The 12,849-nt window shown below is 36.9% G+C and overlaps 1 protein-coding gene across 6 annotated transcripts; it reads right to left on the reverse strand.

Moving 5' to 3' along the window:
* Positions 1 to 2,298: 2,298 nt before the first annotated feature.
* LOC149818355 (serine/threonine-protein kinase AFC1-like) lies at positions 2,299 to 11,619 on the reverse strand. Of its 6 annotated transcripts, XR_016427164.1 has the most exons (14): positions 11,409 to 11,619; positions 10,205 to 10,373; positions 8,705 to 8,731; positions 8,016 to 8,169; positions 7,856 to 7,904; positions 7,646 to 7,760; positions 7,312 to 7,403; positions 6,988 to 7,144; positions 6,832 to 6,896; positions 5,111 to 5,208; positions 4,905 to 5,010; positions 4,539 to 4,726; positions 4,192 to 4,301; positions 2,299 to 2,929 (listed from the first exon to the last, which is right to left on the reverse strand). XR_016427164.1 is itself a non-coding variant. In XM_089984706.1 (13 exons), the coding sequence occupies exons 1-12, from the start codon at positions 11,505 to 11,507 to the stop codon at positions 4,568 to 4,570; spliced, it is 1,290 nt and encodes a 429-aa protein (XP_089840832.1). In that variant the 5' UTR covers positions 11,508 to 11,619; the 3' UTR covers positions 4,048 to 4,301; positions 4,539 to 4,567. The 6 variants fall into 6 exon arrangements, 5 of the variants coding, with proteins under 5 accessions (XP_089840832.1, XP_089840831.1, XP_089840834.1 ...); XM_089984706.1 differs by lacking the exon at positions 2,299 to 2,929 and having other exon boundaries at positions 4,048 to 4,301; XM_089984705.1 differs by lacking the exons at positions 2,299 to 2,929; positions 4,192 to 4,301 and having other exon boundaries at positions 4,365 to 4,726.
* Between the last annotated feature and the right edge of the window lie 1,230 nt (positions 11,620 to 12,849).

Genomic DNA, 12,849 nt, shown 5'->3' on the forward strand with positions numbered 1-12,849 from the left:
TATAAATAATTATGTGATAAAGTTATGATGCAGATGGTATAAGTATAATTTCATGTAAAACCCACCCAATGGTTAGGGTGGTACTTGATGTAATATGGAGGAACCCCATCTTAGCTTGTTTTGGATTTATAACCCAAAGAAACTACATCCAACATGAAGACTTAGTTGCGCTCGCTCAGCCTGCCATTCCTACTGTTGCCATGCCGGCAGTGTACAACTCCGACGCTAGGATCCCTGACCCTGGGGCCTATGCTATGCTTTGGCTTGTGCAGAGGGGTGACACCCATGGGAATCGAACCTTGACTACTCTTCTAGCAGCCCCACCCCAACCCCCTTGGGGCGCACCCCATCTTATCTGAAATCGATTTACATTGGAATTACTTGCTTGGTGGGTGTCCTATGCAGGTTAAGGCACTCACCTTGGAAAGGAGGGGGGGGGGGTCATAAAAACATAACAGAAATAGCATTTTATGCATTTAGGTTTAACATAGAAAACTAACTTGGTTATTTACCATGCCCTAAATTAAAGCATTAAAGCACAGGGAACCTCTTGATAGGGCGCCAACAGGTTGGATAGAGCTGGATATCCAACCTGAATCCAAATATCAGACTTGGATCCTTAAAGTAAGATCGGAATATGCATTTGGATCACATTTATATATGTCAAATTAAATTATTTTTGGATCCAGATCGGGTTCTGATCACTGTTAGATTTGTATCAAAATGCAATGCAATTACGTTTTTCATGTAAAGAGATTGCTTTTAATATTTGTTTACCAGATCGAGTAGTACCACATTTTTTTTAATCTGAATTCAATCCTACCTCAGATGCAGATCTACTGTTTGAATTTCAGATTCAGATTCGGGTGTGGCATGATTCACCATGTATGCGATCCGTTTGTACTACTAATTATGCTTCACTGATACCTGAAACCATATTTAATACAAACCTGATGTCCTTATGGCTTCCTACATGTCAAATCATCACCTTTGTAATGAGCCTTGTAAATCGAAGCTCTTAGTTGGTCACAAAAAATATTTTATTTTCTTTTGCATAATTTATATAAAACTAAAAATATAAAAACAAAGCACTCAAAATACCGAATATATCATGATTTTTCTTGAAGTATCAATATTGCTTTCAACAATATCAGGATTCAATAAATGCAATCACTATTTTCAGGAACATGAGGATAAGATGGCAATTAACATCATCAACCACTTGGGGAACGCGTTACGTCCATATATTCAATGCCATTCTCCACCACATTGTTAGCTGTCTGTATCTTTCGACCATTAACTATATATATATATATATATATATATATATATATATATATATATATATATATATATATATATATATATCTTTTTTTTTTAACCCTCGCCAAGAACTGGGTCAAATTAATGGGCCCACCTCCCTGCAAGGTAGAAAATTTTCTGCAACACGGCCTTGTTTGGAAACTAGTAGCAGGTGGTAGCTGTCAATTCCATGCTTTAGTGTAAATACAATGCCACATCCCATCCCAAATGCATTAACTTCCCATCCAATCTACTAGTTTCTAAACAGCCACCAGGTGGTAGTTTGACCAACTCTTTGCCAAATCCCAGATCCTAGATTCCAAACAAGGCCTAATTTTTATCATTTTAGTTCATTGCTATGAAAAAAGAACAACCAGTCTTACTCTAAAAAGACAAGACTTCCATTGCACCTAATACTCAATCAAAACAACTGTTTGAATCATAAATTGTGGCATTCAAATTGCAACGAACATGAAGAAAAGCTCACAGTACATATGTCAACATCATTAAGCAGAGCTATGAAATGGATGAGCTGCTCATAGCTCAGCTTGTGTTCGGCTCGTAAGGAGCTTGTTCAAATTTGTGAAATAGGCTCAGCAAGCTCATACACACAATAAATGTTTGGCTTGAGTCAACTTGTATAGGTTCATTAACTAGTAATAAATATATCTTGCATGTATTTTGTATCCTAGAGTGAAGATGGTTAAACAATAAGTTTAAGAGATCAAATCCTACTGCTTATAGATTTAAAACAATGTATTTATTTTGTAAATGGGCCAGTTTGAGCATGGATCAGTAGGTTTAGAGTCCAATTTCTATTATTTTCAATTTTATAAAGTGTTGGTTAATGAGCCAACTAGAGCTCAGCTTGTTTAACTCAGGCCCATCATGAGCTCAAGCTTGTTCAGCTCACCACAAGAATGAGAGAAGCTTGAGCACCCTCTTTTTGGTTCATTCAGCTTGTTTACCAGCCCTATTATCAAGTTGTGACATAATCACACTTTTGTTATTTGTTTGCTTTAGTTTCAAGTATTTTGAAGAGTTCTTGCTTCTTAGTATAACTTGAAATTAGAATTTAAATTTTCACAGTTACTAAAAAAATTTAATTGAAGTGCACAGAAACCATAAAAAAATTGGTGCCACAATGACCATGAGAAGCTCCATGAGGATATTTCACATGGATCTTCTTGTTGGTTTGAAAGTATCACGTACCTTAAAACATTTCAAACTCCCCTTGATTTGAGACAACCTGCTTGGCTTTCGCATCAGTTTTACTAGTAGCAGTGTGCTTGCACTTGGGCACAACATGAACTCGTCTCTGATTTGAGCTAAAAATGTTAGATAACTCTAATCCCAAATTGAGGTTCAAGCAAGGGTATATAGTGGAGGATGAACTTGACACTTTACATCAGGGGTAAATTAGGGTGGCTGAACGCCCACAAGGGCTCTGCTTATTTGGTAAGGGAGACTTTTGAATGTCACCAAGTTGATACATCATGAGTTTGAAACTCATGAGGGGCATCTCTTTTGAAAAAAAAAAACTCTTTCGAAAAAAACTCATGAGGGGCATCCCTTGCCGCAAGGTTGAAGCTGAGTGTACTCTTCAGTAGGTTCATCAACCAGAGCCCTGTCAATGTGTGGTGATGAAAGAGGGAAGGTAGCCAGAACACAGAGAAAAAGAAAAAAGAATTAGGGTGACTGAACAATCGACCCTGAATGGTTCCCAAAAATGCTAGGATATCATGGAAATGATATACTCGATGCACAAATATGATTTGCATGCATGCTTCCATGCATCTGTGCCTGCATGTATGTGACATTGTAATAGGAAAATAGCTTGGAGCCTCTGAATGAGTTTTGTCATAATCCAATTGACATCTATTTAAAAAAAAACCAATGAATTGAGAGAGAGAGATCCGAATCTTTCTCATAAAGAGAAATTCACAAAAAATCACTTAAGCAATCACCTATTTACAAATAATTGCCCGCTTTTCAACTATTATTAACCATCCAGTTTTTTCCTATTTTCAAAATAAGGGCATACATGGTCCTATAATTAATGGAATTCGCATTGATTAAGTCAAATAAGATGGCTAATCTGTCCCTAACATTTATTTTATTTTCAGAGAAACATTGCATGAGCTATTTCATAGATGGACACTATGTAATTTTGTGCCCCAAGAAGCTGTTTAAAAAATTCAGGCAGTTAAATGTTCTATTAAAGTTGGTGGTCATCTGTAAGAGATAAGTCAGGTGGCCATTTGTAAATTTATTTTCTGATAATCACTCAAGTATTAATAAAAAAACAGGAAGGGTGAAATCACATATAAAACTGCGTGATCTTCCTCCTCTTCTCAAACAGAAACCTGGCCCAAGGGATGCCCATTAAAAAGATTAAGGTTGCGAACATGAGAATGATATACTTAAGGCTCTGTTTGGGAGCCTTGAATCAGAGGTATGTTGTGGTTTCCACCAATGCTCTGATGCTCTCTGCTGTTTGAGAGTAGAGCTGCCAAAACACTATCAGGAATGGAGTTGGCATCCCCAACACCAACATTTCAACACCGTTCACATGAGGATGTTTTTGGCAAACTCCATCCTCAACACCACATTTTGGCTAAAAAAAATAGCAACAGATGGAAGTAATGCTTCCATCACAATGCAAGGCTCCCAAACAGCTTAAATGTGAATCTCCAAACTGTGAAAAGGTAAATCATATAAAAAAAATCATGTGCATTAAATTAATACTATATAAAGTGAAATATTTATTTAGCCTATATGTGCTAGCTAATTGTAAATATTCTCTAAAAATCTATGTGATATCATGTAATTTTTTCAGATATAGCAAAGAGTCAAAGATATCAGCAATTTTGGATTTTTTGAATTTACCCATACTAGCCTTCATAGACAGGCTAAGCCATTGGCAGAAGCATTGAGTAGAAGCCCCTATCCAACCATTCCCATTTACATCATGCATCAGCAACTTGACTCATTTTACCCTGCAAGGCCCCAGAGAACACCAAAGCAAATAACACAGGTTGTGAAGACGATATCCATAACAATGACAAGCAAAAAACCCAGCCAAATTCTCGTTATCATGATGGAAAGAATCACAGATCACCAAGGGGTTCATTTTGGACCCAAAGAAGGTGTTTCTCTGTACACTTATCTTACATTTTATGGCAGTTAGCCTCTGCATGTTACATAAAATTGAATTAACTCCTTCACAGATTTACCTCTTCAGCAGAGAGCAAGAATCCAAGATTTAAAAGCCGAAACCAGACCTCCTATGATCCCTCGTGAAGAAAGGATGCTTGAGGGCATCACATGCCCTCAGTCGCTCAGCTGGATCATATCGAAGGAGGCCCTGCAATAGATCAATCAAATCACCTGCGGAGTGGTCTACATGCTTCATCACAAGATTCTGCAAAATGATAACAAAGGACAAAAAACAAAGAATAACACAATAAATTCGGCAGCCATAGGCAGAGGGAAGAAGAAACAAGAACGACACAAAGAGACACCGAACCCAAAATCCGTTACATGGCCAAAACTGTGCATATCAGACATTAAAGGAACAAAAGTAAGTGGAGTGGCTATACCTGAAGGCGAGGCAACTTCCAAACTGCTCTCAAGCTTTCCCGTGAAGTCGCACCTTCTGGCCAATCTAATCTTGCCCCCCGACGGAAGTATTTCATTGCATGTCGACTGCAGAATCAAAAGAAAATTAGAAATAAGTCTTGTCCCACACTAAAACTCAACGGTATTAATATTTAATACATAACACAGCAGAATGATTGCCACTTACTCAGCTCTATTCACCATGTGCTGGGGAAGCGGACCGAGAACTCTCTCCATCATGGCCAAATGTTCCAAGTTTTCATGGGTCTGAAAAAGAGCTTCACCCTATGCATGAAAAGGTATATAAGAATTAGATGAGAACACTCTGACTTTCACGGGCTTATCTGGAGGTATCTACATCAAGAAAAAAAGGTGAAAATATGGCGGGCTGGAACACTGACAGACATGCATAAAAATGACAACGTGCCTAATATTTTCAGTTCCAGCTTTTACCATAATTATGCCCTATATAACACTTTGTCAAGAAAGAAAACACATCTTTAAATGTAAATACCTAAAAAGCCAAAACACTTTGTCAAGAAAAAAAAACAGATCTTGAAATATAAATACCTAAAAAGCCAAAGGACCTGACATCTATTACTAAAATCAAGTTAGCTAGAAGGTCAACAGCTGTCCAAGTATGCAAAAAATAAACAGATAAAGGGGGAATAAAATAAAATATTAGTTTCTTCCAAAACAAAACAAAAATGGAAAACAAGAATAAAAATAAAGCCATAGATCAGTGGCATCATCTTGAACCATTGATCTGAAACTTGGAAAAGAAAAAAGAAATCAGGATGAAGATTCAAAAACAAAAAATACCATATAAAATACAGAAATAAATGATTCATTTATCAATTAATTTCTTTCAATCAGCTTCCACTGCTAACAACAATTATCTTCTTAAAAGAAGCGTGACAAAAACATTTGTGTGTGTGCATGCATGCATATGTGTGTGTAAATAGATATGTTGAACCAGAAGAGAACCCCAATGTGTGAGCATGCACGTCCATGTGTATGTGTATGTGTATGTGTATGTGTATGTGTATGTGTATGTGTATGTGTATGTGTATGTGTATGCATGTGCATGGATGCATGCATAAGTATGGTGAACCACAAATAACCAAAATTCCAAGCTCAATCATGTCTTTCAGGAATTTGCACAAAACAATTTTGAAATTACCATAAAGGAGATTTTCGGGAGAAAAATTCCATAAGTGGTTATGATGGATATTGGGAGTTATAAACTCACACATGGCAGCCATCTCTCTCTCTCTCTCTCTCTCAAACATACAGGTGCACCAATGCTTGCACACTCACATCCTTTTTTTTTCAATTTGTCATGCTTTAAGATATATTTTAAATAAAGATGTTCCAAAAGTTGAAAGAGTTAAATGGAAAAAATGAAAATATTTTCAATAATATTTTCCAAGAATTTGAGTTTTAAATTTTTCATATTTTAATTTTTTATTTTTCGTGAGATTTCCAAAGATAACCTATGTATTTCAAATTCTCCTAGGAAAAACTCTTTTAACCAATGCAAATTTAAAAATGAAAGTCTAAATATTTTTAACAATATAGTGATCTCTTTTTTTTTTAATTATCTCAATGTTGGAGCTTTTTCTATTTTACAAGAAAGCATTTTCTAAAGCAGTATAAATTGAAAATATCATCCATATTCGTAACTATATGTGCAAAAAGAACTTGTACGTTTCAAAGTTTGATATATGAAACAGTGAAAACATTTACGTAACCAGATGACACTCAAAAAACCTACCCAAGGCACAAGTGTAAAGGATGAGCTTGTAAGCCAAAAATGCATGCATCACTAACAGGAAAAAATGTACCGAGCTAAATATCATCAGTACAAGCCAGTTTAAAGTTCCCAACAAATAAAATGAGACTCACTGAGCATAATTCGACAAGTATACAACCAACACTCCACAAGTCACAGGGGTAGTTCCACCCAAGCCCTGCAGAAAGATAGAAAAAATGTTAATCGTGAATTTCATACAAAACAATTGACTCAGGAGTAGAAAATAAACTTCAAGTTGAAATGATTACCTAAAATAACCTCTGGTGCACGGTAATGTCTTGTGGAAACCACATAATTGTGATCTTGGTGTTCAAATGTTGTACTTCCGAAATCAATGAGTTTAATTGTACTTGACTTTGGCAGATTCTTGAAATAGGATCCATCCTTATTAAATCGAGATGGGAGCTTCATCACCAAAGCCAGAAGGAAATATCAGACATCCTGGTTACGTGAAACCATAGTTTCCATGAAAATTTACTAGCTGGAAGAGTCTAGCTATTCCTCCACACATAGATGCACTTCTAGTGCTCAAAAGGAAGCAACAAGAACACGAAAACCTGCACGCAATATACCTTATAATCTGGCACCTTGATGCAATCAGAGGATACAAGAAGAATATTTTCTGGCTTCAGATCAGTGTGAATAAGCCGCAATCCATGCATAACTACAAATAAATAAAAGGGATGAGAGAATGAGAACAACATAAAAAATTATGAAGAGACCGTATTTCAATCACATTTCATTAAGAACAAAACCAGAATAATTACTGCTTAGATGCCATGTGAAAAGCTTGGCATTCCAAAATATAAAGGAATATAAACTATAGCATTTTTTCATCATTTACTGTAAATACTCAGGTGGAATGAATATAAATACAATAAAACAGCACAAGTTTTTGCCACACACATGCTACAGACTCCAAAAGTTGTCTGCCAAACTCCCGAACTAGATCAATAGGAAATGACTGGTAGCTGTTTTTCCGAAGAAATTCGTATAAGCTTGGGCCAAGCTTCTCAAATACCTGTTAATACCATTTAAACCCACTCGCAAGTTTTAACTCGCAAAATATTCAGGCAATCATTGCCATTAGAATTAATCAAAGTGACAGATACTTACAATACATATATGATTACGATAGTCAAACCAATTCCGGATTTGTACACAACTGCAAAGAATAACACCACTTATACAAACTCACTTGGAACCCTCTAAAGGTAGCATGCATTCATCAAAAAGCAACAAAAAAAGAAATTAAACACAAGCATGAAGCACCTACCGACTGCCCCATGGGTCACTTCCTGCAAGCCGCTGGAGTACATCAATTTCAACCATTGCAGCTTCACGGTATTTATGAAGAGAGCGGATAATTTTGATGGCCACCATTTCATTATTTTCCAGGTCCCAGCACTCCAGCACCTGGCCAAATGTACCTACAGGATGCACAAGGAAATCACGACACATTTGAGAAAAGAGAACAATTTGTCAAGCCATGTAGAAATATAAAATCGAATACGGGCAAGAGGAACTAACCACATTGTCCTAACCTACAAAACAACAATTCAAATCATTTTCAGTGCATTGCTGAAACCAATTGCATTGCTAGATTCTAAACAAGATGAACTGAGTAGGCATTCTAGAATCACTAAAGGAGAGTAAGCATTGAAATAATAAAACCATAACCACCCTGCAGGTTATGATACAAATGGTCATCTTTTTTTTGGACAATAGCAAGAACATAAGCTATAAGCATCAATGTGTTCCAAACCATGAAAATGATACAAAAAAGGCCCAAAAAACTAATCATAGGAGGTGACCTTTACAGATGACTCAGAACATGTCTAATGAATGCACAAAAAGTCCATAAAATTCAAAAACATTTTCTTTTGAAAGCTGAAATAAAGTAATAAAGAAAAAAATCATAAATGACCTAAGTCACACAAGGTTACAGGGAAGAAACATACAAACCTTCACCCATTTTACCATGGATCCTATCTGCAAAACAAAAAGGGGGAAAAAGTAAGCAACAAGATAATGGGTAATAAGCAAAAAAACCAAGATTTCATGCACAAGCACAATATTCCAAATGTAAAAGAGAAAACCATGCATGCACGTGGACATGCACAGACACAGACACAGAGCCATTATTGCAAAACATGATATGAAAAACTGCAAGCAGACATCCATGACTGCAAATCTAAGAGCTGTACAAGCATCTCTGTACACGGATGCACACATGAAATTTTGAGACATCATAGAGAAAACCACACACACATATACACACAAACATGCAAACAAAAACAAGCATAATGTTTTAAAACCAAATAGAGAAATTTCACACACACACTTGCATGCATGAAGAGTTGAGAGTTAATCAGCAAGTTATTTTCTGGAGGACATGAACTCAGCACTTGAAAGTACCCTAATGCGGTCAGGACACATTGATCATGGTCCAGATATCCAGCAACAGATATAGGAAAAATTTGTGCAACATCCAAAGATATAAATATCAAATTTTCAAGAGAAACACATTTTAATAGGAATCCACCAGAAGAAGTAAAACCATTTCATTCCCTTGATGAAGATGAACAATCTTAAAAGAGCCACCAAGGTGGTGCTTTTGAATTTTTATTCTGAATGAGGATTTCTTTGAAAAGAACCAAATAAAAGGGTACAACGAATGGGATCTGTTTTAGCACTACAGTTAGTAATGCCATGTTTGAAGGTCAGCAGAATATGTGTTATATTACTCTTCTCCTCCCCTCACCCCACCCACACCCCAAAACTAGGGCTGGTAAACGAGCCAAAAAATTACAAACAGAGCATGTTTGGGCTTGGCTCATTTACCAAGGGACCGAGCTAGTGACTTGTCTCGTGTAAATGTTTAGCAGAGCTGGCTTGTGTTATTCATACATAAAAACTATACATTAAAAAATATATATTTTCCTATATATTACACTTAAAATATATATTATATATTAAACTTAATAGTTCATATTTTACATGTATATTATTCATGCACCCTTCTCTTTATATTCTCTTTATACATTACACTTAAAAATATATATCACACATGAAAAATATTTTTTTTTTATCTTTACGAGTTCACCCGAGCTGAACACCCTGTGTTCGTGCTTGCCTCATTTAAGCTAAACGAGCTGCTCGTGGCTCGGCTCGGCAGCTGCATGAGCCGATCGTGAACGATCTCGTGACAAGCCGAACCAAGCTGAGTCACGAGCTGTTTGGTTCATTTACCAGCCCTACCCCCAACCCACCCAAAAATACAAACAAAAATAAATACATAGATGGGGATTATGTAAACTAGTTGCATTAACTTGATAATTACACCACTGAGAAGACAAACACACTATCATCAACAAATGGAAAGGCAGAAACTAGTCTGTCCAAGGTACAAGTCAAAAACATAAAATCAACAAGAAAGATTAAAAAGAGATCAGGTGATATTACAGCGACGAGTCAAATTCTCTCCGATTGAAAAAGTGTAATGGCCATCTTTATCATCCTCTCGCCAAGGGGGTGAAGCATTACGCGATGCATTGTTGAAATATATGGAACAAAGATTGTTCGTGATTGTGCCATTCCCAACTTCTTGCCCACAGTAGAGTGCAGGATGGGCCTACACGTAGCCATCGATTCAATTTCTTTTTAAGAACCAAAAAAATAAATACAATCATTTACGTGCTTGATATCATCACGCCATTCAAATGAAATAATCTACAAATTGCAAATTCAAAACTTTATTTTGAGAACAACCAAAGAAATTTTCCAACATTCTTACTAAAAATCATATAGTTCCCCAAGGATTTACCAATAAAAACATTAGTTTCAACCAAGTGCTAAAATAAGCTACTGAAGTTGAATGGGAAGAGCTTGAAAGCAATAAAGGGGGATCAAGAATTGCTTCTTGGTTCGAAGAATGACTCAAACCATGTACTGTCCACCCAGTTTCTTGACTGCTCCTCAAAATAGAAATGAATAGAAGCTGACCAAGCTTCTAATCACAATCTCCTCATAACTTGGAAATAGAAGTAACAGGATCCCACTACTGAGATATTGCAAGCAACCGAATTTTTCCGTGAAAAGCTGATTTGCTTTTTCTTGTGACAATTTATCACTGGGAACTTGAGGAAATTTTAAAATCTTGAAAATGGCATCCCTCCGCATGGGATTTATGAAATTTCAGATGACATGGGAATCTCGTCACTGAAAATCAGGAGAAATTTGTTTCGAAACCAAAAAGAAAAAGGGAAGAAATTCAGAATCTAGGAGAGGCCTCTTATTATGCTTCAACTTGGTAACAAAATTCTCCTTTCCCTTTAAAGATCCAAATTTCTGCATAGTTGAACAATGGAATATATTCCAAACCCAAAAACCGAAAAAAAAAAGAAATTCTTTTGTCTATAACGACAACGACAATGAATCAAAACGCCCAATTGGTAGTTCGGAAAACAAAGCACGATTACGCTAAAATTCAACCTAATCGCTCAGAATTGCTCAACATACAGATCCATCTATTTTCAGAACAAAAGACAAAACGAATCCCCAAATTAAAGAATACCAACAAGTCTAAGATCAAAGAAAACGCTATAAATCATTCAAAAATCAAAGAAAATAGAAGAAAAAAGCAGGGAGATTAGGAAAACAGAGGTACCAAAAGTGAAGGAGGGACGTCCCACGTTAGCCTGGTTCGTTTTCTGGGCCGTTTCTCCACTTGAGTGTGCGGAAAATCACTGATCCATTGCGTCCCCATTGCTCTCTTCCTCAAAGCAGGGGCCTTTTTTTTATTTTTTTATTTTTTGAGATTTTCCCTATTTTTTGTATCCTATTTTTCTCTCCCCAAGGAGGAAGGGAAACTGGTAGGGGCGAGAATCGTCGGCTTTCTCCTGAACGGGACAGGTGAGGTGAGGTAAAGGTAACTCTGGTTAGGTATGGCTAAGGCTGTCAATGGATCGGGTTTGTACTGGGTACCCAACCCGACCCGAAGCCAAATTCCCTGGTATGTGCATGAAAAGTACCGACCTGAACCCAACCCAAGCAATACGCAGGCTGGGTTTGGGTTATGACTTTTTCCGGGTACTCGACCCGACCTGAGTATATTTTATGCATTTTCAATAAAAGAAATTTTTTGAAATTATGTGGGGCTGGGTTTGAGAGTCCATTTTTGTGACCCATCAAAACCAGAACCTAGCAATTCGTTATAAGGACGGGTTTAGATATGCCCTCATGGATCGGGTACCTGACCCGTTGACAGCTCTAGGTATGGCGCATGGCTGTCAATAGGTCGGGTTTGTGTCAGATCAAATTTTTTCCCCGAACCCGGCCAAATTTCAACCAGATGAGTTCGGGTACCCACCTGGATTCTGTTGGATCGGGTCGAACATCCGGGCAAAATCATATCTCAAACCTGACCCGCATATTGCTTGGTAGGGTTTGAGTCGACCCAATATTCGGGTTGAAGATTTTCGTGTCGGTACCCAAGTATTCAGGTTGGGTATCCGACACAAACCCGATTAAATTGACAGTCAATTGCAGGAATTAATCGGATCTTGTCTGGACCACGACCTACCCAGGGTCGTATCTTGTACATAACGGTCTATAACCGCTTTCCTGATGGATCTTAAAATATGAACTTAGATCCAGGTTTCTTTTATTATGGTACTTCTACTGTAGTACTGAACCACGATAACTTAAGATGGTGAATGTTGCACAATAATTTAGGTAGATATAAGCTCTGAATGCAAAATCTAACCTTTAGATCATTTTTAACATGTTTTATTTACTATTATCATGAGTTCTCGAGCATGGGATTGTGATGTTTATGCAAGATTTTCATAAACTTTAAAATCAATGACCCACAATATATCAAAATTATATTACTTAATAAATCTTGTTTTTACATAAGATAAAACACGATCCAAAGTGACGGAAGAATAAGGAAAAAAAAAAGAAGAGAGCATATACTGTAAAACGCTGCATTTACAACCACAAAACTAGGGGTGGCAAAACCCGCCAACCCGCCTCTTAGGCGGGTTCGGGTTTGGCTTAAACTAACCTGTTTAATAAACGGGTCAACCCGCCTAACCCATTTATTA

Source organism: Nuphar pumila, chromosome 13 (genome assembly GCF_984573655.1).
Source record: "Nuphar pumila chromosome 13, dmNupPumi1.hap1.1, whole genome shotgun sequence".
NCBI lineage: Eukaryota > Viridiplantae > Streptophyta > Magnoliopsida > Nymphaeales > Nymphaeaceae > Nuphar > Nuphar pumila.

Bases quoted from the DNA above. Each gene is read 5' to 3' on its own strand.
- LOC149818355 (XM_089984706.1), bottom strand. From the start codon at position 11,507: ATGGGGACGCAATGGATCAGTGATTTTCCGCACACTCAAGTGGAGAAA. The intron at 8,732-10,204 runs GTAATATCACCT...TTTGTTTTGCAG, and splicing joins AGAGAATTTGACTCGTCGCT to ATAGGATCCATGGTAAAATG. The intron at 7,145-7,311 runs GTATATTGCGTG...TTGGTGATGAAG, and splicing joins TCAAGGTGCCAGATTATAAG to CTCCCATCTCGATTTAATAA.